We start from the raw sequence: 23,040 nt of genomic DNA, 5'->3' as shown, positions 1-23,040 counted from the left end.
GCTACAAGAGAGGACCAGATTTCAAGCCCCAGAAAACCAAATGCTAAGTAAAACCAAAAAGGATTTTGAAATTCCAATGAACATTCCATACTTCCTCACTATAAGAAAGTCAATAACCAGTATGTCTTAAAAAAGCTATGTCAAAGACAAGACGGCCTAGCTCTTCTCCCTATGTAGTTCAAAATGAGGTAAAATAGCTAGTAGACCCACAAAACCCTTCAAGATTTCAACAGAGATTCCCAGATGAAAAATCAGTCAGCCCACTATCATCCACTAAAATGAAGGCATGTGCCCTAGTAATAATCAAAAAAAAGTTTAGGTCATCCTATTTTTCCAATTCAGAGGACAATGCACAGCCTGCCAACCTTTTAAGGAAAATCCCAACTATCAGCACTAAGAAAGTTTAAACAGAAAGTTAAGGAGGCCTCAGCTTCAGCAGGGGCCAGATTAAATAGCTATGAGCGTTCTAACCCAAAACAGCCTATATCATATTCTCAGCAGGGCTAGATCAGAGAAAATATTTTTAGCAGGGACAACTTCCCAATATGTTCAAAAAAACACCAGCATAATTCTTCTAGGTCATACTCAACTGCATATAGCTCAAATAGAGTTTCAAGTACAGTTTTTTCAAAGGAATGCATTCAAACTAACGGGTTTTTTATGCATTCAAAGAAAGAAAGATGTGTATGCCTATACCTGCCAGAAACTATTGAGTTGTAACAGCCTTACCTCGCATATGGCCACAAGCATTGGATTAGAAGTAAGCTCATCTGCAAGTTCTCTCAATTCTGATAGCAAACGACTGACTTTCCCATCTTCCAGCCCTTTTGTGTCTTTCAGCTCCAACATGGGTGGCACGCTAGGATACTGTGAGCATATAATCAAGAACAAACATAGAATATTCAATTAAGAGCCACATACAAACAAATGCAAATAGTGAGATTCTACGGCAACAATAGCCTATTCAACTGTTTTTCTTCCTTGCACGTTCCCTCTTTCCGAGCATTGTTTACATGCTTCATGACGCTTTAAAGGAAACATGAGCATTTTATGCAGTTTTGTCAGAATTTGCAAGAACAAAGATAAAACCAACATATCAACAACTCTCGAATTCTACTCTTAAAGTTTCTGCCCTTGGGCTATGCATGGCATGTGAGATTGTTCACATTTCTATGTAAGTTTACGAATCATACATCACATAGTAAAAGCGTCATGGTAACCTATTTGACAAAAAGGTGCTTAGAGTGGGGAACACAGATATATCTTGTACATTTCTTCTAGTAGGCAAGAAACTGATCTTGTTTTTATCTTGGCCCCATGAAATCAAACCTTCTTCGTAGACCATTATTTGAGAAAATGGATCAGTCATTTACTGTAAGGGTAAACCCTAGCCGTGGGGTTGCCCTATTCTCCATGACATGAGGCATACATGCCATCTATAAAGTTCATTTAATGAGCCCAAGGTCCTATCATCGTTTGGAGCATCTCTCACATGCCACACACACAGACACATGCATCCCTTCTCTAGGCACCTCCTCCCACTTGTGGGTATGATCTCACTGCTTACCTCATCCAATAAGTCTTGCTTTGTGTTATATAAGCACCCCATATATCAAATTCATTTCTAATGCATTTTTATTTTCCACTTGCACACAATGAGTCTTTGCCTTGATTAAGTTGTGGTTAACACATCGTTATGATTAATTATCACATGCACATCTAACCCTATGTGCATGTGGACAAGCTAACTCCTACTTTTAGGGTTTAGGATAGGGTTCAGGCACCCTTGCGAGCTTGTACACACGACGTGCATGTCCACGCACTTTAGTGCACTTGCATACCCCCTGATTGCACATGAACACAACCAGTGTCTGCTAGGTGTAGGCATTGGGGAGTATTCCCGTACAGAAGCATTAGTACCAGGCCTAGGTAGGTTAGCATTTGAAGCACCTCTTATTAAGGGTTTTTAAACATATTAATAAGGGCATTTTTAGCAAGTCGTGGGGTTTTAATAGCTTGCCCGACCCAGCCTTCAGGTAATATAAAGGTGACCCCCAAGGCGACCACTTCCACAAGTCAGTCAGTACCCCATCAGGGACAGCAGCACAACCGGCACCTAGCCTAGCGTTTCAGCATACAACATCAAATCCTCCTATGGCACTAACGTTTTCAGTTTTCAGCCATAACCTCGCCGTACCGTCACAGAGTTTTCAGTGATTCAATGAGCCTCCTCCTCTCGGACTTATTAGCCATCCCCACTTTTTAGTCCATCGCGCATCCAACGCGCTCCCATCTTCATCGCTCTGTCCTAAGGGTTATTACGCTATAAAAGACCACATAAATATTCTTTTTGATTGTTTGAGATTGCACAAAACCCAAGACCACTTGGACATGTCGATATCTCTAATCTGTGTTTTTGAAGAGTGACAGGTAAACGAGAAAAGAAGAGCTTGTCCAACCTCCCCTCATCCCTCTTTTCCACTCATTGAGAGCGGATCTTGCATATTGCGGTGACGTGGGAAAAGGCCACCTTGGTGTGAGCGCAAGACCGCCAAGGATGCACTTGCAGGAAGGAGTTGAGCTTGGGTAAGAGAAAAGCCTTCTTGCCAATCGACGTGAGATGGGAAAAAAGCCACCTTTGTGTCAGCGCAAGGCCACCAAGGGATGCACCTGCAGGAAGGAGTTGAGCTTGGGTAAGAGAAACGCAGATTGCAAGCAATACTAAGTACCAAGAACCCCAAGTACCAAAGAACCCAAGTACTCGAGTACTCAATGCATGGTCATCACCTAAAGCGGAATGGAAACTTTGTGTAAAGGTGATGAGTCCGAAGTTGGAGAAGATGTCCCCACACCAGGACCACCATTGAGTCCTCCTCCATCCCCATCTACGCCATGGATTGCACCAAATTCTATGAAGGCTTTTATAAAGTGCATGATGGAGATGATGCTACACCAAGAGGCTCTGTGGGCCGAAGCCAAAAGGGAAAAGGAGGCTCAAAAGGGTGCAATAGAAATGGAAAAAAGGCTTAGCGGGCCGCAGTCAAGAGAGAACACGAAGCTCAACCTATACCAACCAAAGAAAAGCAAGCAGCTATGGAGCTAGAGCAGAAGGCACAGCGAGACCAACACATGCAAGAGTTGGTCCTCCAAGTGCTCTCTTTAAAGGACGATCCACCCAAAGAGTCTGTGAGTCATCACGTAGACCAGGTAGAGACGATGACTCCAACAATCCAATCACTAAAAAATTGACTTAAGTATGATGGTCGGATGGATGCATTTCTGATTTTTTCTTGGTTGCATCTTCAACACTTATTTTTCTATTAACAAGAAAAATAATAACAATAAATTTTTCACCGTTGCTCTATCCGGTGATACCATTAATTGGTATCAAGCCTAGCAAGAGGCACAGTTGGCCAAGCATCTTGAGCATGCCGTGGATTGCGAACCATTGTCTTACAATTGGGCTGACTTCCAAGACAAGCACAAGGCTCGTTTTATGCCGCCGCACTACCTTGATCGGTGAAAAGAGGATTGGCAACGCCTCAAGCAAAATATGACTCACATTATGTCTTTTTCTAACCGTATTTTGCAGATTGGTGTGCAATTGCGTAAGTCGGATGAGGATCACAAGGGGCTCTCTTCTTTGGTTTCAACGAGTACATCCAATACAATGTCCAAGTTTTCAGCCCTAACAACTACAATAACGGCTCTCGCACAGGAAATCAAGCACAAAAAAGGTAAGCCGAAGGAGAACAAGTCAAGTACCCCGCAAAACCCTCAAGACCAAAAAAATCAATCGAATGGTAAAAACCACAATATCTCTTCTTCTTAATCTTCCACTACACCTAGAGCACACAACTCTTCACCTAACAGTGACATAAAAGGAAAGGCTAAAACTCAGGAAACCCTACGTTAACACCTGATGAAAAATCTGCTCAAGGAATAGTAGGAGGTTGGTTAAGTCTTGAAGAAAGAATTGAGTATGGGAAGGAAGGAAGATGTTTTAAGTGTCACACTAAAGGTCACATGAAAAGAGACTGTCCTAAGAAAGAATCCACAGCACCTGCAGACCTTATATCTTTTGTTAGTGCCTTAAGGAGAAAACTAAAGACTAAGTTTTGAAGGAAGAATTGAGTATGGAAAGGAAGGAAGATATACCTAGATGAATCCAGGATAAGCCCAGATTCACCCTTGAAGGAAAGTGCAAGGTATAGACCCATGGTAGTCACCCACAAGACAATATAACCATCAACTCCATCATGCACAGTATTGACTAAATACCACGACATCCCCACTAATGTCGTCAGTGCCCAATAGTGGGCGTAGAACTAGGTCCTAACGTATGCTCCCCAACGTATGGAAAGGAAGGAAGATGTTTTAAATGTCATACTAAAGGCCACATGAAAAGAGATTGTCCTAAGAAAGAACCTACACACCCTATATCTTCTGTCACTACCTTAAATGAGAAAACTAAAGGTTAAGTCTTGAAGAAGCACCCACAGACCCTATATCTTCTATTAGTGTCTTAAATGAGAAAACTAATGTGTCTCACGTTTCTAATGATCATGTAGATGAGTCTCTCATGAAGTGTTATGGTCATGTGAATAGTCGCCGCATTGTGATCTTGTTTGATCGTGGCAGCATGCACGATGTGATTAGTGACTCTTGTGAAGAGTGCATGTTTAGAAGCTATTCTAGTCAACCCCATAGCAAGTTTCTAGATTTTCTCCTAGCATGCAATCCTCCATCATGCATGAATGTCCTAGAGTAATAGTCTTAGTTCAAGACGTAGGTTTACGTCATCAATTTTTTGTGTCTCCTCTCCCTGGATGTGTGATCGTTTCGTTAGCTTTAAGCCCTAAGTTGATTGGGAAGAAAACATGCTCACTCTCTCTGTCGAAGGTGCCTCTAGTGCCTCTCCCGCGGTCATCTGCTCTGCGAGCAAAGCGTTCCTTCTTTGTCATTATACTCTCTGTCGTTTTTTAAAAGGGGATAAAACACAGTCCAATAGCAACTCTCAGTATACAATTAAATAGTTCAAAAAAGAATCAGTCATTGTTATGAGCGTGTATGGAGCTAGAAGAGAGCAAGAGGAGGCGCTCACAATGCACAAGAAACTTGGGACTTGATAATAAGCTTAATCTTGATTACAAGGCGTAATACTTTATTAAGAAAGCTTGATACAAGACTTGGATTACATGACTCGAGTACAAGGCAAGGCTTGATTGCAAGGACAAGACTTGAACATAAGAACTAGAAGACGGATTTCCTCATAGGAGCCTCACAACTGGTGTTGGCAAGACTGAGGGGCTTGTGGCCCAAGACCCCTATTTATACTAGTGCTTGAGGAGGTTACTTGAGGAGGTTAGGACTTTCTAGGTTCTTCTTGAGGAGGTTAGAATCTTCTAGAACCTTCTTGATCCTTCTAGTTCTTTTGGATCCTTCTTCAACTTTCTAGAGCTTTCCAGAAACTTCTAGATTCTTCCGGAATCTTCTCCAAGCTTTTAGAAACTTCTTGACCCTTCTAGTTCTTCTAGAACTTTCTAGATCCTTCTTCAACTTTCTAGAGCTTTCCAGAAACTTCTAGATTCTTCCGGAATCTTCTCCATGCTTCTAGAATCTCCTTGATACTTTTAGAACTTCTAGAATCTTCTAGATCCTTCTAGATTCTTCTAGAGCCTTCTAGCGATGATGTAGGCAATGACATAGGCGATGCTGCAGGCAGTGACTGACTCTCAAGCATCCATGACATTACCCGCCCTCTAGCGACGAGTTCCACGAGGAGCAGTGGTGTTCCTTGAGTTGGGCTTCCATGGATGTTGTTGATGGAACTCTTGGACTTTGAGAGATGCATGTTGTAGATTGTGTGTTGGTTCCCAGGTTCGTTCACTAACATCATAGCCTTTCCGATGCACCAAGTACTGTAACCTACCACGCCAAACTCGAGAATCTAGGACTTTCTCGACCTCATATTCGTCATGTCCTTGAATCTCAACCGGAGGAGGTGATTGTAGGGCTCTTCCTGGGATCTTAGATGTGTGACAAGGTTCTAGGACTGAGTGAAACCGGCCTGTTCAATCCAAAAAGGGCAGTAGACTTTACTTTAAACCTTGATTTAGCTTTCACCCATTTAATTTGTCGTCCACTTTACCTGTACTTTCAAGACACAACAAAGGGGAGAGGGATACAGGCTGCTAGATTGCACTTGTATGAGTAGACCGACACCAGATTGGCCCCTAACTTAGGCGCCCCTTTCGGTATTTCTTTATTGTTCAAAAGAGGGAATAAACGCTATGGATCCCTACAAGCTGCCCCGCACACACTTGGCTGAATTTCAACTGTTCCGGCCCGATTTCGGCAACATAACTGTACTAGGACCCTTCACAGTCAGTATTCCCACGCATTGACTAACTTTCCCGACGCATACAGGCACTTTGCAAAACCTGGCGAGAATCTGCAGCACGCTGAATTCTCTGTTTTCAGCCCTGAAAATGCGCCAGATCGCCTGTACAGCGGTCCCCTTGCGTCCCCAAACCTCCTGGGGATATTAGGGTCCGTTTAGGGCCAAAACCCTAAACCTGCAAAAATACACAGCAGGCTGTAATTTACTGTTTCGGGCTCCGTTTCGCGTGCCGGTCGCATCCGTAGCAAGTCCTCGAGCTCCCGCACCTGTAGGGCTCCTTGCCCTTTGAATCGGATGAGATTTCGGGCGTGAAACCTCTCCGAATCACCTGTACCTGCGGGGGATTAGCCGCTAGCTAATCCAATACCTGTGCAAGAGGCTCTTGCCTCGGCAATCGCGCATGAACCCACACAACTGTACATTGGTCAAATGAAGAGCCCACTAGTGGGGCATAACATACTGCCAAAGGGGAGAGAGAGGGCAGTGCGTAGCGTGCAGGGCATCACTCCCGGCACCGCACTGTGCATAAGAGGGAAAGCAAGCACTCCATAGCTCTTAACCTGTGACAAATTCTGCAAATCAACCTCTCCCAGCTTAAAAATCAGCGCCACTTCCTTCTTGCATTGGAAACTGCACCAGAACGTGCCACTTTGGCACATTTACAAGCATTTTCCCGTTTCAGGGTTGCCGCCTAAAAATCTCCCAACCGGTTGCCCAGTTGACTTCACGGCAGAGTAAGAAAATGTTCCCCTTGTCATTCCGGAGGTAATGACGCCAACACATTTTCAGGTCCCAAAATAACAGTTCCCTAAATTTTAGGAGATGCTGCCATTGTATCTTTCTAGGTCATCCGACCCTCTTTGTACACTGCGGCCACATCCAGAACTGAAAGGTAGCCTCTGTAGCAAAGGATTCCACTTGGCTAGTCAATGACCCCACTTGGCTAACCATAGTCCTTGTCCAACTTTAGTACTCTCTTGCCGTCAGGCCTGGACTCCCTCTGAACAGTTCCACACTAGCTATGCAATGCAGGGCAGTTAGATTTCCCGAGGGGTGTTTCCAAAAAGTGAAAGTAAATAAATAATAAGAAAGAAATCAACAAAAAGGATAAATAGTAGTCACACGCTGGTGACATACCCCCCTCTTGAAATCTCAAACGTCCTCGTTTGCATCTATGTCGTACATGCTCATAGTCAACACTGATGTATTCAACACCTGTCGACACATATACGACACATACATGCTCATTGTCAACCCTGGTGTATTCAACACCTCGTCGACTCATGTATTGCCTGCGTGTGAACCCTGTCCGAATGACATAGTGGTAGCTTTGCACTGTGTCATTGCTTTGAGTCACTAACTTTCCAATGACAAAATGGTAGCCACACATTTTGCCACTGTCTTATAGTACACGTTGGATCCCGTAACACTTTCGAGCATACCCAAACCGACAGTTTAAGAATGCAGTTACACATGTACTCTTTAATAGAAGCAATTACTGTATCCTTGACAAACTGACAAGAAATACTCACTTCTATAGCACTAACCAAACTTTTGGACATTCCATAAGAGCAATTGCCAAACTGACAATCTGTACAGCTCTAACATTCATGTAACAGGTATTTCATTTGAGCTCACTTTAAATACCATGTACATCATTTGTTTCAAAAGCCATTGTCACACTGACAATCCATGTAGCTCTGAAACTCAACGGGTCAAGGTAGGTTGCAAATCGAAGGCTTCAAGGTAAAGTGATAACACAGTTGGTGACTCTGCAAGTTCACCTTCTTCCATCCACTTAGCATCCATTGGTGGATAGTTTCTGAACTTTACCAAGTAACGCCTAGCAACCTTGCCTTTCACTTTCCTTTCTTTGTGTGCCAAAATCTGTTCAGGGACCAAGATCTCGTCAAGTTCCTCGACTTCCGGCTGATCTTCAGCTCGCATATCTTCTGGCACATCACCCACATAGGGTCTGAGAAGACTCACATGAAACGCATTGTGAATCTTCCAACTGTCAAGCAATTTCAGCCTATATGCAACATCACTGATTATGTCGCATACTTGAAAAGGCCCATAGTAACGCATGCTGAGCTTTGGAAACAGTCTTTCCTTGCCCTTCATCTTCTTTAACCTTGCCTTTTCAAAGCGTAAAAGCACCCAATCACCAAGTGAATATACCACTTCACGACGGTGACGATCAGCTGCTTTCTTTTGCTTTTCTTGAGTCTTTTCTAAGGCCACTTTGACCTTCTTGTACATTTCATCCATGTCCTGAACATACTTATCTGCTTCAAATATCTTGTCCTTTGTATGCAGTATGGGAGGAACTTTCTTGCCACCTTCAACTATCTCAAAGGGTGCCTTGCCAGTTGATGAATGCACTATATTATTGTATGCATACTCCACCAATGGCAAATACTGCTCCCAGTTTCCTTTATGCTCTGACACATAGCACTTCAGCACATCTAGGACAGTAGAATTTGCCTCTTCTGACTGCCCATCTGTTTGAGGATGAAATGAAGAAGAGAATTTGAGCGTGGTGCCCATATTCTCAAACAAGCCTCTCCAGAACAAACTTGTCATGCGTGGATCACGGTCGCTAACAATCGACTGTGGCATGCCATGATACTTAAAAATATTGCTCATAAACAAGCGTGCCATCTGATCTGGCTTTATCTTCTTCTTGACAGGAATAAAATGAGCCTGTTTGCTAAATCTGCAAATAATGATCCAAATACCATCGTTTCCTGTCTGCGTTCTCGGAAGATCAAAGATGAAATCCATAGCAATACTTTTCCATGGTTTATCTGAAATAGGTAGTGGTTGCAATAACCCTGGTGCCTTTTGCCTGTCAAACTTGACCTTTTGGCATATTAGGCATTCTCGCACAAAGGCATCCACATCTCTTCTCAATGTAGGCCAGTAGAAGAATGTCTCAACCGCTTTAACTGTAGCATCTATACCACGATGCCCTGCATACGGTGGGACATGACTCTCTTCCATAACTTTGCGTCGCAATGGCTTTGTGACACACAATCTGCCATGCATCATCATGAACCCGTCTTTAAGAAGATAGTGTTCATGACGTTGTCCATCCATTAGTTGCTCGAAGACCCTTGCAAAATCTTCATCATTTGCATACTGTTCTCTCATATCATCAAGTTCATGATGATAAGGAATTGACACAGCTGAAATTTGTGGCTTCCTTGACAAGGCATCAGCCACAACGTTCTTCTTGCCTTCCACATGCACGATCTGAAAATGGAACATGGACAAGATATTTGCCCATCGCATATGCTTCTCAGATAACTTTGTCTGTGTCAAGAAGTATCGCAAGGTCTGATGGTCCGTTTGGACAACGAAGTCTGCACCTAGCAGGTAGTGTTTCCAACTTAAGAGCGCATGAATCACAGCCAGTAACTCTTTCTCATAGACCTGCATGGTCATCTCTGGCCCTTGCAAAATTCTGCTCTCATAGGCTACTACCCTTCCATCTTGCATTAGCACTGCACCAATGCTACTACCGCAGGCATCACACCGGACCACAAATGACTTCCTAAGATCTGGCAACACAATGACTGGATCTGAAGTCATCTTTTTCTTTAAGAGATTAAAAGCTGAAATCTCTTTCTGTGTCCATCTAAAGGTGACTGCCTTCTTTTGAAGAGCATGTAAAGGTGAAGCAATCTCAGCGAAATTTCGGATAAACCTTCTGTAATAGGAGCATAGTCCCAAGAAACTTCAGACATCATGCACCGTCTTCAAATCTGGCCATGACTTGATCGCTTCAACTTTTGCAGGATCCATTCTGACACCATCCTTTGAGACAATGTGTCCCAGAAAATGAATCTCTTCCATAAAAAATTCACTTTTCTTTGCATTGATGAGCAACCTATGACTGCGTAGCTCTTTGAACACAATGGCCAAGTGATGCCTATGCTCCTCTTCATTCTTTGAGTAGACTATCATGTCATCAAAGAATGTACCAACAAACTGCTGGTGTGGACGGAAAATTCTGTCCATCATCCTATTGAACGTAGCAGGAGCATTTGTGAGACCAAAGGCATCACTAAAAATTCGTAAAGGCCAAACGTCGTTCTAAAAGAAGTCTTGTGCACATCCTCTGATCTAATGCGGATCTGATGGTACCCACTCTTTAGATCTATCCTGCTAAACATAGCTGCTCCTTCTAATTTGTCCATAATATCATCAATTCTAGGTATAGGGAACCTATTTTTGATGGTATTCTTGTTCAGTGCACGGTACTCGATGCACATACGCCATGAGCCATCCTTTTTCTGTACCAACAACACTGGAGAACGGAATGGAGATGAACTGGGCTGAATCAGCCCCTTTTCTAACAACTCCTGTACTTGGCCCATTATCTCTTTCTGCTGAGCCGCACTAACCCTGTACGGAGGCTTATTTGGTGGGCTATTGCCTGGCACCAAATCTATCGCATGGTCCTCGGGTCTCTCTGGCGGTAATTGAGACGGTAATGAATCGGAAAAAGTCACTATACTGTTGTAAAAACATTGACCTTTCTTTATCTAGCATAGATAAATTTGATTCATCACAATCTGACACTTCACGTGCAAAACCAAGTACGCAGAAAGATGCTTTTTCATTACAGAAGTAATAGCAAAAGCTGATACAGTGGGAATAGACTCCCCTTTAAGCTTTACATCCAGAATGTGAGTCTTTCCCCTGCTCTGTACAGTGATCTTTTTGTTGTAGGCATCCATGATTCCCTGTACAGGAAACAACCAAGGCATACCTAACAACACATCACATCCGTCCAGTGGCATGATGTAAAATTCTTCAGCATCTACATAGGACTGGATATGTAGACGCAACTTTCCAATGATGGGTGTCACAGCCTCTGTATGGCCAAGACATGCCAAACCTGCCTCTGATGTATACCCCATCTCTTCAGGTCTGATTCCCAACTTTGAAGCCAATTCTGGGGAAATGAAGTTGGCTTTGGCACCTGGATCAAAGAAGATAAGCATTGTTTGATCCCTGACCTTTCCCCATGCTCTGCAAAGCTCACTTGCATCGGAATTTGGCTTGTCGCCCACCATATCTGGCACTAGACCAGCCATGGGCTTCTTTCCTTTCCTGTCCTCCTTGTCTTCAGAATCAGCTGGTCTTTTCTTTGTAGGACAATTGTAAGCAATGTGGCCAGGCTGCTCACAAATAAAGCATTTGTTCTCTGACCTCAGGACCTTCTTTTGCTCTTTTGACTTGCGAGGAAAACGTCTTTTCCATTTCTTTGCTGGTCCCTTTTCTGATTCAGCCGTAGCTTTGCCTTTCCCTGCGTTGGCTGGCTCCTGAGTCACTCTCAGAGCCTCCTTGGGAACATACTTCTTCGCTGAATTTTTCTTGGTTGATCTTTCCTTGACGCCAGTATTGAATTCACAATCTTCTCCCTTGAGCAAACCATTGCCAGTGTTTGCTACCTCGATGAGCTGCGTCAAGGTAGTGACTTTGGTCTTCGTGCAGTACTTTCTCAATCCTTTGGGTAGGCCACAACAGTATTTTTCAATTTGTTATGTCAATGGCACAAACCTATAGGAAGTTACTGGAAGTAGAGCTTTCCAAAACTTCCGATTGTAATCGTCCAGATTCTTGCAAGTAGCAGCATTAAGCTGGTGCCATTCTGTCATGACATCTGCTTCAAAATCATCAGATAACCATGCTGCTGCAAAAATCTGCTTGAAATAAATCCATGTGGACGGAGCTTGCCCTTGAAACAATAAAGTTGTCCACCATTGTCCCGCATTCCCTGTCAAGAAAGTGGCTGCCTTGCGGACCTTTGAAGCCTCTGTAAAGTTTCCCCCTACATAGGCCTTGTCAAACTGCTGGAGGAATGAGAGAGCCTTCTTCTTGTCATCAAACCCTGTGAAGGTCGTGAAAGACACACCTTTGCCACCTTCTTTGTACGGAGTTGGCCTCTCCAGCGGCGTTAAATTGTCATATGGAAGTGATTGAAACATGGGAACACTGTTAGGGTTCATTTGTGTTCCCTGACCGCAATTAAGTTGACCTGGAAACGCCATATTTGGCTGCTGATTTGTAATTCCAGCCATACCAAAATTTGCCTGTGGCATCCCAAATTGGCCCTGAGTACTCTGAAACCCTGGTAGCATGCCCGTGACACCATACATGGGGTTAGGCATCATCATTTGAGCACCCCCAAACACTGTTCCTGGCGTATAAAACTGATTTCCAGGTGCATGACCAGCCATGCTCTGGAATACCGATCCACCTCCAAAATAGCCAGGGTGTACTGAAGGTGGTGGGAAGACCTGTTGCATAGCCTATAGGTTGCTTCCCTGCCCATTAGAACCAGCTATAGGCTGCTGAAAGGTGGCGGGCTGAACTGGTACAGCTTGAAAGACCGGCATCTCAGCCACCTGTTCTTGCACCTTAGGCACAGGTTGTGGAGACTGCATGTTCTCCGTCAAGTGTACAGGTGTTTCCATTGACTGTGCAGCATGAATCACTTGTGCTTGAGCCTTAACAGGCTTTTGAATATGATCCAGTGACCCAACTTGCTGAGACGGAACAGGAGGTTGCAGAAAGGCTAAAAACCTCGGGTTCTGCACTACTTGAGTGAACATAGCCACAGCAGTAGCCAACTGGGTCCTAAATATATCATCATCAGTCTATGGTGGTCTTGAGGACTCACCCACTTCATGTGTCTGTTGACCCTGTGAAGAGGAAACCTCTTTAGTCACATCATCTGGTCTGTCAGCCATAATTGCAATTCCCTGTGTCTGGTCTATGATCCCCTGTGTCTTCAAGCTCAAACTGACCAAGGCTCACTTCTATGCGAAAAAGTGATTTAATCCCGTCGATGGAACCATGAAACCGGCCTGTTCAATCCAAAAAGGGCGGTAGACTTTACTTTAAACCTTGATTTAGCTTTCACCCATTTAATTTGTCGTCCACTTTACCTGTACTTTCAAGACACAACAAAGGGGAGAGGGATACAGGCTGCTAGATTGCACTTGTATGACCGACACCAGATTGGCCCCTAACTTAGGCGCCCCTTTCGGTATTTCTTTATTGTTCAAAAGAGGGAATAAACGTTGTGGATCCCTACAAGCTGCCCCGCACACACTTGGCTGAATTTCAACTGTTCCGGCCCGATTTCGGCAGCATAACTGTACTAGGACCCTTCACAGTCAGTATTCCCACGCATTGACTGACTTTCCCGACGCATACGGGCACTTTGCAAAACCTGGCGAGAATCTGCAGCACGCTGAATTCTCTGTTTTCAGCCCTGAAAATGCGCCAGATCGCTTGTACAGCGGTCCCCTTGCGTCCCCGAACCTCCTGGGGGTATTAGGGTCCGTTTAGGGCCAAAACCCTAAACCTGCAAAAATACACAGCAGGCTGTAATTTACTGTTTCGGGCTCCGTTTCGCGTGCCGGTCGCATCCGTAGCAAGTCCTCGAGCTCCCCCACCTGTAGGGCTACTTGCCCTTTGAATCGGACGAGATTCCGGGCGTGAAACCGCTCCGAATCACCTGTACCTGCGGGGGATTAGCCGCTAGCTAATCCAGTACCTGTGCAAGAGGCTCTTGCCTCGGCAATCGCGCATGAACCCACACAACTGTACATTGGTCAAATGAAGAGCCCACTAGTGGGGCATAACATACTGCCAAAGGGGAGAGAGAGGGCAGTGCGTAGCGTGCAGGGCATCACTCCTGGCACCGCACTGTGCATAAGAGGGAAAGCAAGCACTCCATAGCTCTTAACCTGTGACAAATTCTGAAAATCAGCCTCTCCCAGCTTAAAAATCAGCGCCACTTCCTTCTTGCATTGGAAACTGCACCAGAATGTGCCACTTGGCACATTTACAAGCATTTTCCCGTTTCGGGGGCAATCGGAGTCGATAGGTGACTGGATTAACTTGACGGATAATTTTAAACGGTCCAAACCTTCGATAATCAAGCTTTTGACAGGGACGAGATGAACGCAGATCGCGTCGGAGGAGCCACACTTTATCCCCTTCTTTGTATTTTGGATGTTGCATGCGATGGAGATCTGCACATTCCTTATACTTGGATTGAGCTTCTTTGATATGAATTGTAAGTTCTTTATGAACTGCAAATAATTGTTGTGTAAGATGAATAGCAGTTGGATTCTTGACTTGATAGTATCTGTGGATATCCTGTTTGGGATGTTGACCATAATTAGCAAAGAATGGAGTGTGACGGGTGGAGGCATGAAAACTGTTATTATAGGAGAATTCTGCTAGTGGTAGGAGCTCGACCCAATTATCCTGGTGATAATTGATAGTACAACGGAGATACTGTTCCAAAACTTGATTTACTCTCTCTGTTTGTCCATCACTTTGTGGGTGATTGACTGAGGAGAGGTTGATTTGTACTCCGAGTAGCTTGAATAAGCTTTTCCAAAAGCTAGAGATGAATTGTGGGCCTCGATCAGAAACTATGTCATCCGATAATCCGTGATAACGATAGATACCATACCTTCGCTGGTGATGGTTTTAGTGGTTGGAATGAAGTGTGCCATTTTTGTAAACCGATCCACTACTACTAAAATGGAGTCAAATCCTTGTGACAAGGGTAGCTCTACAATGAAATCCATGGAGATGGATGACCATGGTTTGGTTGGAATGGGCAAGGGATGGAGTAACCCATGAGGACGATGACGAGGGGCCTTTGATGTATTGCAAGTGTCACAAGTGCCTACATACTCCTTGACAAGCTTCCACATTTGAGGCCACCAAAAGTCACGGGAGAGAAGCTCAATTGTCTTATTAACCCCAAAATGCCCTGCTGATGGAAGATCATGCTGTTGTTGAAGTACCTCCAAGCGTGTTGATCCTAGCGGAATATAGAGAAGACCCTTATAGTAAATTAGTCCATCAATTTCTTGAAAGTCCTCATTAGCCTCTTGTCCTTGTAGTTGTTGTCTGATATTCTGAGCAAGTGGGTCTTTGGCAATTTGCGTCTTCACCTTAGAAAGAAAAGTAGAATCTTCAGGAGTTTGGCTCATGGTGGCGTTTAGCTTAAGCTGCTCAGGTTTCAAAATCACTGACTCTTGTTGATCAAATGTTGCGTCGCCTTCTCTAGGTGCAAGGTAGGATCTTCTTGATAAGGCATCTGGCTTAGCTTGTTGACGGCCAGATCTATAAGAGATAAGAAAATAAAACCTTGATAGGATACCACTCCACCTGACTTGGCGACGATTCAAGACGCGGGATGTCATGAAGTATTCCAAATTCTTGTGATCTGTATAGACAGTGATCTTATGAGGAACTCCTTCAAGTAGGTGACGCCAAGTGTCGAAGGAGTCGATGATTGCTAAGAGCTCTTTGTCATGGATTTCATAATTGATTTCTGCAGCTGAGAACTTGCGGGAATGAAAAGCCACTGAATGTACTCGACCATCCTCTCCTACTTGAGATAAAATAGCGCCAAGGGCAAAATCCGAAGCGTCTGTTTCTAGGATGAAAGGCTTTGTAGGGTCTGCGTGAATTAGAATGGGTGCGGTCGTGAAAGCTTGCTTGAGAGTCTGAAATGCTTTCGCGGCCTCTGAGTCCCAGATAAACTTATTATGGCCTGTCAACCTTGTGAGTGTTGTAACCACCTTGGAGTATCCCTGTATAAAGATACGATAAAAATTTGCAAATCCGAGGAAACATTGAACATCTCTTACCGAGGTGGGTGTCTCCCAATCAAGGATGGTTTGAACCTTCTTTGGATCCATGCAGATTTCCTTTTCAGAAATTACATAACCAAGAAATTCCACCTTAGATTGATGGAAAGAGCACTTCTCCAACTTTGCATATAACCCTGATGCACGAAGCTTTTCAAGCACTAATCGTACATGGTGCTCATGCTCTTCTTGATCCTTGGAAAATATCAAGATTACATCCAAATATATTACCACAAAATAATCCAACTACTCCCGAAAGATATCGTTCATTAAATGTTGAAAAACAGTTGGGACATTTGTGAGACCAAATGGCATGACGGTATATTCAAAGTGGCCATACCTTGTCCGAAAGGCTATCTTCCATTCATCACCTTCTTTGATTCTGACTAGGTTGTAAGCACCACGAAGATCTATTTTTGTAAATATTCTTGCCTTGCCAAGGCGCTCAAGAAGCTCTGGGATCCAGGGAAGGGGATAGCGATTCTTAACGGTGATCTTGTTTAGGCCCCTATAATCCACGCACATCCGGAGAGTTCCGTCGTCCTTTTTTACAAAGAGTATTGGAGCTCCTGCTGAGGACTTTGAATGCCGTATGAACCCCTTAGCAAGATTCTCATCAATATTTTTCCGTAATTCTACTAATTCATCTTGAGATAGCTTGTATATTGGGCCAAAAGGGGGTTGGGTTCCCTCCTGAAGCTCTATAGCACAATCATAGGGTCGATGCTCCGGTAAGAGGTCTGCATTCTTCTTCTCAAAAACATCATTGTAATCTTGATATTGACGTGGCAATGCCTCCATGATTTTTGTTGTCGACGTGTCAGTTGGTGTTGCAAATATCAGGAAAGTTGGATACTTTTTGGTTGCACGCATGAAGGGGATAGCGATTCTTGACGGTGATCTTGTTTAGGCCCCTATAATCCACGCACATCCGGAGAGTTCCGTCCTTCTTTTTTACAAAGAGTATTGGAGCTCCTGCTGGGGACTTTGAATGCCGTATGAACCCCTTAGCAAGATTCTCATCAATATTTTTCCGTAATTCTACCAATTCATCTTGAGATAGCTTGTATATTGGGCCAAAAGGGGGTTGGGTTCCCTCCTGAAGCTCTATAGCACAATCATAGGGTCGATGCTCCGGTAAGAGGTCTTCATTCTTCTTCTCAAAAACATCATTGTAATCTTGATATTGACGTGGCAATGCCTCCATGATTTTTGTCGACGTGTCGGTTGGTGTTGCAAATATCAGGAAAGTTGGATACTTTTTGGCTGCACGCATGAAGACCTTGGCTCCAAGATATATAGGCCTATTATGCCTTTCCTTCTTCTTTTGGACTTTTCGTGGTTCAATTCTCCGAGCCCTCCAATCGATGTCAGGATTATGTAATTCAAGCCACGGTAGCCCAATAACAATTGGACTGCTTGGGCTTCGTATAATATTAAACGCTATTCTTGAAACATGCTCCTGCAATGTTACTTCTATGGGGCGAGTTTCATACCTGACATCCCCTGAAGCGAGGGGACGACCATCAATGACTTCTACAGTTGCTGGATTAGACTTCTCCACAGGTGGTATGCCTTGTTCTTTTGCAAATTCTTTGTCCATGAAGCACGCCGTTGCGCCTGAATCTAGTAATGCTTCAGAATCCATGTGCCTACCCGGCATATGGATCTTGACTGGTAGCATAAAACTTGAAGTGAAATCAGTGAGAAGAAAGAGACCTTTTTTTGCTTGTCTTTTGTCCAACCGGTCGGTCTCTATTGGGGTTGGACGTCCATGTTTTCCGAATACGTTGAGGCCATTGCACCATGAACCTTCATCCTTCTCTTCCTTGGACACTGTTTATCACGATTGTGACTATGTTAACAGCAATACATATACTCCTAGTTGCAGATACGCGAAGTGCCATGCCAAGGAGGACCCCTGCGCTTGGATGGTCACACCCCTTCGCCCAAATGACGTGTCTCTTCGCCAAAAGCACTCCTTCGATGACTGGTCACACCCCTTCGCTCTACGGGTGCGACTCTTCGCCCAATGGTTGCAGCTCTTCGCCGAAAGGATGTGTCTTTACGTCTAAAGTCGTGTCTCTTCACCAAGAGACGTGTCTTTTCATTTATGTCTCTTCGTCTCCTATATAAGGAGCCCTTGTATCACACATTCAATCAATCAAACACAAAGTCTTCTAAGTCTTCTCTCGAGTACAGTTCAAGTTTCTTAAGTCTTAATCATGAGTTTAAGTACTTAATTAAGGATTAGCACCTAGAATCCTCACAGTAGTATCAGAGTAAATTTTTTCTAGGACCCGAAGGATGTGAGCCTCTCACTCTCACCGCTACCCTCTTCCCCCCCCCCTTTTTCCCGGAGTTGCATGGAAGCAAAAGAAAGGTGGTACACACACACACCTCCGAGCATGAGGTAACATGAAATTTTCTGTTTCAATTACATAAATAACAGACGAAGACGCAGATGTGTGTGTGCGGCGTGCCGCGTACCTGGTGATTTTCGGGGAAATTTCGTGTTGGAGTCCGATTCATGAACCTCTTCATATACACACCCCTTGGTGAAGGGACACACCCTCTCACCTCTTGGCACCTCTACCCGTTGGTGGCTGCCCAAAGTTTTGCACCCCTTCCAGAGGATTGCACCCCTCCCTTCCCCATGCGTTGGGCTGAATTGATAAAACGCTGGCTGAATTCTGCTACGCAAGGCTGAAAATCTGAAGCGCTGGCAGATTTACACCTTTTCGCTGGCCTTTGTTTTTTACGCCGGGTAATTTACTATGGCAGCAAGTCAATTTTCAGATTATTAAAGCCCTTAAGTCAAGTGATTTAAGTTGGCCGCCCAAGACCCAAATTTTTAAACCCATGTGAAAACACCCAAATTTTTTTAAAAACCAATGAGAACTCACTCACTTGATTAAAAAAACCCCAAATAAACTAACTTAAAAAAACAAAGAGAAAACCCACCCGCGCTGGCCTTGTGCACACACTACGCGCAGTACCTTTCGCTGATGAGAGCAGTTGTATAACTTTGTCAGACAAAATTCCTCGACAAAATTTTACGGATGAATTTCTCTACTCAGAGCCGGAAGTGATAATTATTCCCGATTCCCCAATTCTAGAGCGCGAAATTATTCCCGACGCATTTTTCGCTCATCCCAAAACCTGTTCAAGTTTCTTTTGAGGCGTAACCATGCCAAATTCTCAGGATGGAGGTGGTCAATCAGACGATGCCCTTACTCTTATTAAGGAGCAGATGGCCACACTTTCCATAAGCCTCGCATCACTTCACACTCGCTTGGATGAGATACACACGGAAAACACTTCTCGAAGTCGACCTGCTGTTTCTCGAACTACTAATGCAGCATCTTCAACACCTTCTTCCGAAGCTTCAGTGGACGAACCAAACGAACCAGATCCAACTGAAGAGGTAGACAATCGCGAACTTCAATTACTTTATAAAATTTTTAATGTTGCACAGAAGAAGAAGCTTGATGTTAAACTGCCGGAACCGTATAATGGTCGCCGCGACAAGCGCGTGCTAGACCAATGGCTGTTCAAAATGGAGATTTACTTATCGAACACGGACTTAGTCGAGAGTAAAAAAAGTTGCACTTGCTAGTTCTCTGCTCAAGGACACAGCATTTCTTTGGTGGCAACGACGGGTTGCTGATGGTAAACACACACCTTCTTGGGATAAATTCCGGCGTGCTATTCGCAAGGCGTTCGAACCTGCCAATGCGGATTTTCATGCCCGGTCCTCTCTTCCAGACAGGTTTCTTGGCCGCGTACATCACAGAGTTCCAAAGGCTAACTCTAGAGATAGAGACCCTTAGTCCCTCTGATAAACTTCACAGCTTTATCGATGGACTCAAACCCAACCTGAAGGACGATGTGCACAAATACAACCGTACCACTTTGGATGCTGCAATTGCCTATGTGGAGCGTCTTGGCGATAATCGGCGCTCTACATGGAATTTTCTCCCTGGTAACAGATCTTCAAATAGCGCTCGCTTTTCACAGCGCGATCGCAGAGACAACTATAGCCAAAGTCAGCAACATCAGTCTCAGTTCAGACAGCAAACAACGCAACCTTATTCAACTTCAAGGTTCTATTCTCAAGATCGACAATCTGAAAGCAGATCTTCTTCACATGTTCCTCCACTTGATCGTGGTAAAGAACGTGATTTTTCTCAAGATCGACCTTCCAATACTCAGCAAGGCTCTTCGTTAAATGGATCTTAGACTTCAAAGAAGGAAGGATTATGTACAATTTGCAATGGTGACCATAGATGGTATCAATGTCCAAAGAGACCAAATCCGTCTAATTTGAAAAGAAATTCCAACGCGGAAACATCATCGAATTTTGAACAACCAGATTCTGCTAAGGATAAAGGAAAATTTGTGGTCAATACGATTCGTGTCTCAGAGGATACGAGTATTCTTATGAAGCATGCTCAATGCAATTCTTCAATTTTGGAGCCTCTCTCAAAGCAAGTTTTGAGCCTTCTTGGACTACTCAATGGTCGCTCCATAAATATTTTGGTGGACAGCGGATGCTCGAATAATTTCGTCAGCACTCAGATAGTTCAACAGCTTGGCTTACCAACTCAGAAGACATCTCACTTATATGATGTGGAATTAGCAGATGGATCAATTTTGACTTGTGATCGGACAGTTCGACAGTTGCAGATTGAGATTCAAACTTATGAAGATCAATTGGATTTTCAAGTCATGCCTTTATCTTATTACGACATGATTCTTGGTCAGCATTGGTTATTCCAATATGATCCAGCAATTAGCTTTCGAGGACATACTATCAATTTGTTCAAAGATGGACGTGAATTGACTTTACAGGGGCTTTCTCATGCGGAAAGAGTGATTCAAGCCTCACGTGTACTAGTCAAACGGCATGATACAATGGATTATGAAGAGAATATGATTTCCGATACAGATGCAGATATTATTATTGATGAATTTTTGAATTCATTAACTTCTCCTGAATCAATTGATGAAGACAAAGATAAAGATAAAGTTGCAGATTCCGAGTCTGAAGACGACTATGCTTTCTTTGATTCTTTACTGGATGATAATATGCCAATTACAAGTCATGAAGTGACAGTTCCTGAAGATGATTCTGAAGAATTTTGGGATTCATTATTGAAAGATGATTACAATTTCAAGCCAAAGTCCTCTCCAGTGATTACTAAAGTTGACGTCACCCCATCTGAAGAGTACCTTGAGAAGATTTCCTCTTCCCCAAATATTTCGCACTTACTGAAAAATTTTGAACCAGAAATCTTACATTACACGAAGGATTTTGAAGATCAACCTCTTGTTGCAGTCAACCTGATTATGCCAGATTCCTCTAAAAAGTCTTTGAACAATACAATGACATGGGATTTAGCAGTCAAAGCAAAAAGGTTTCGCAAGAGGCAAAGGTTAAAGACAAATGTTTCAGATAACTCAAAGATTGAAGATTTTCGAAGATTCAATGCTTTTCCAGAGTTCTATCAACATCAGAAGTCATTTCTTGGACACGGGCTCTCATTTTAAATGGGAGGGAATGTCACGATTGTGACTATGTTAACAGCAATACATATACTCCTAGTTGCAGATACGCGAAGTGCCATGCCAAGGAGGACCCCTGCGCTTGGATGGTCACACCCCTTCGCCCAAAGGACGTGTCTCTTCGCCAAAAGCCACACTCCTTCGACGACTGGTCACACCCCTTCGCTCTACGGGTGCGACTCTTCGCCCAATGGTTGCAGCTCTTCGCCGAAAGGATGTGTCTTTACGTCTAAAGTCGTGTCTCTTCACCAAGAGACGTGTCTTTTCATTTATGTCTCTTCGTCTCCTATATAAGGAGCCCTTGTATCACACATTCAATCAATCAAACACAGAGTCTTCTAAGTCTTCTCTCGAGTACAGTTCAAGTTTCTTAAGTCTTAATCATGATTTTAAGTACTTAATTAAGGATTAGCACCTAGAATCCTCACAGTTCTCTCGAGTACAGTTCAAGTTTCTTAAGTCTTAATCATGAGTTTAAGTACTTAATTAAGATTAGCACCTAGAATCCTCACACTATTGAACTATGTGCCCCTGCTCTCCACAATACATACATAAGCCATTAATGCGTCGCCTTTGCTTCTCCTGGGCTGAGAGAGGTTGAAATCGCGCTGAATCAATTTGCATGGGCTCAATGCTTGATTCATGGCCCTATTGAGGTGTGCCATTATGTGTCACTTCTGTTTGGGGTCGCAATGGTGCCGCAAGACGCCTCTCTTGTCTCCTCTCAAATAGTCGATTATCACATTCTATTGCTTGAGAGATGCACTCGCTTAGTGTGTGAACCTTTGGCATAGTCAATAAAAGATCTTTTACGTCATCCTTTAATCCCCACCGAAATTGGCTAATGAAATATTCCTCATGCCAAGTCAGATCACAAGTGAGCTATTGAAATTCGGATGCATAGACGGATGCAGGTCTTGATCCTTGGCGGAGATTTCTAAGTTTGGTTTCAGTAACCCTTGCTCTATCAGTATCTCAAAAGGTTGCAAAGAACTCCCGCACAAAAGCTTCAAAGTCATGAAGAAGAGGAGATTCTTTTTCAAGTAAGGGAGCAAACCAAGAGAGAGCCGTACCCGAGAGGAGTGTCTCAATAAGGCCTGCTTGAGAGGCATCATCTGGATAACGCTCTCGTTGCATTCGAATAAAGAGACACACTTGTTGGAGAAAACCTCTAAACTTTGATCTAGTCCCATCAAATTTTCAGGGTTGCTGACCTTCGGCTCCTTCTTATGTTGTTGAGAATAGCTAGATCTTGCAGCTTGTGCTTGATGTGTGCTTGTCTCCTGACGCTCTTGAATTTGACGTTGAAGATTTTGCAACGCCGGTCCCAAGATTAGGGGTTGCCCTGCTTGAAGTTGAGCATTACTC

At 43.8% G+C, this 23,040-nt stretch overlaps 1 protein-coding gene across 2 annotated transcripts in view; it reads right to left on the bottom strand.

The window, feature by feature from the left end:
* The window catches only part of LOC147453507 (RWD domain-containing protein), a 127,826-nt gene that overhangs the window by 58,492 nt on the left and 46,294 nt on the right, over positions 1–23,040 (bottom strand). For both annotated transcript variants that reach the window (XM_086515690.1, XM_086515688.1), the window contains one exon: positions 730–867. In XM_086515690.1, the coding sequence (XP_086371816.1) occupies positions 730–867 (138 nt within the window). The remainder of the gene's footprint in view (positions 1–729; positions 868–23,040) is intronic.

The sequence above is a fragment of the Adiantum capillus-veneris genome, chromosome 7 (assembly GCF_014529385.1).
Source record: "Adiantum capillus-veneris isolate H3 chromosome 7, ASM1452938v2, whole genome shotgun sequence".
NCBI classification, from domain to species: Eukaryota; Viridiplantae; Streptophyta; class Polypodiopsida; order Polypodiales; family Pteridaceae; genus Adiantum; species Adiantum capillus-veneris.
This window is presented reverse-complemented; position numbering and strand designations above follow the sequence as displayed.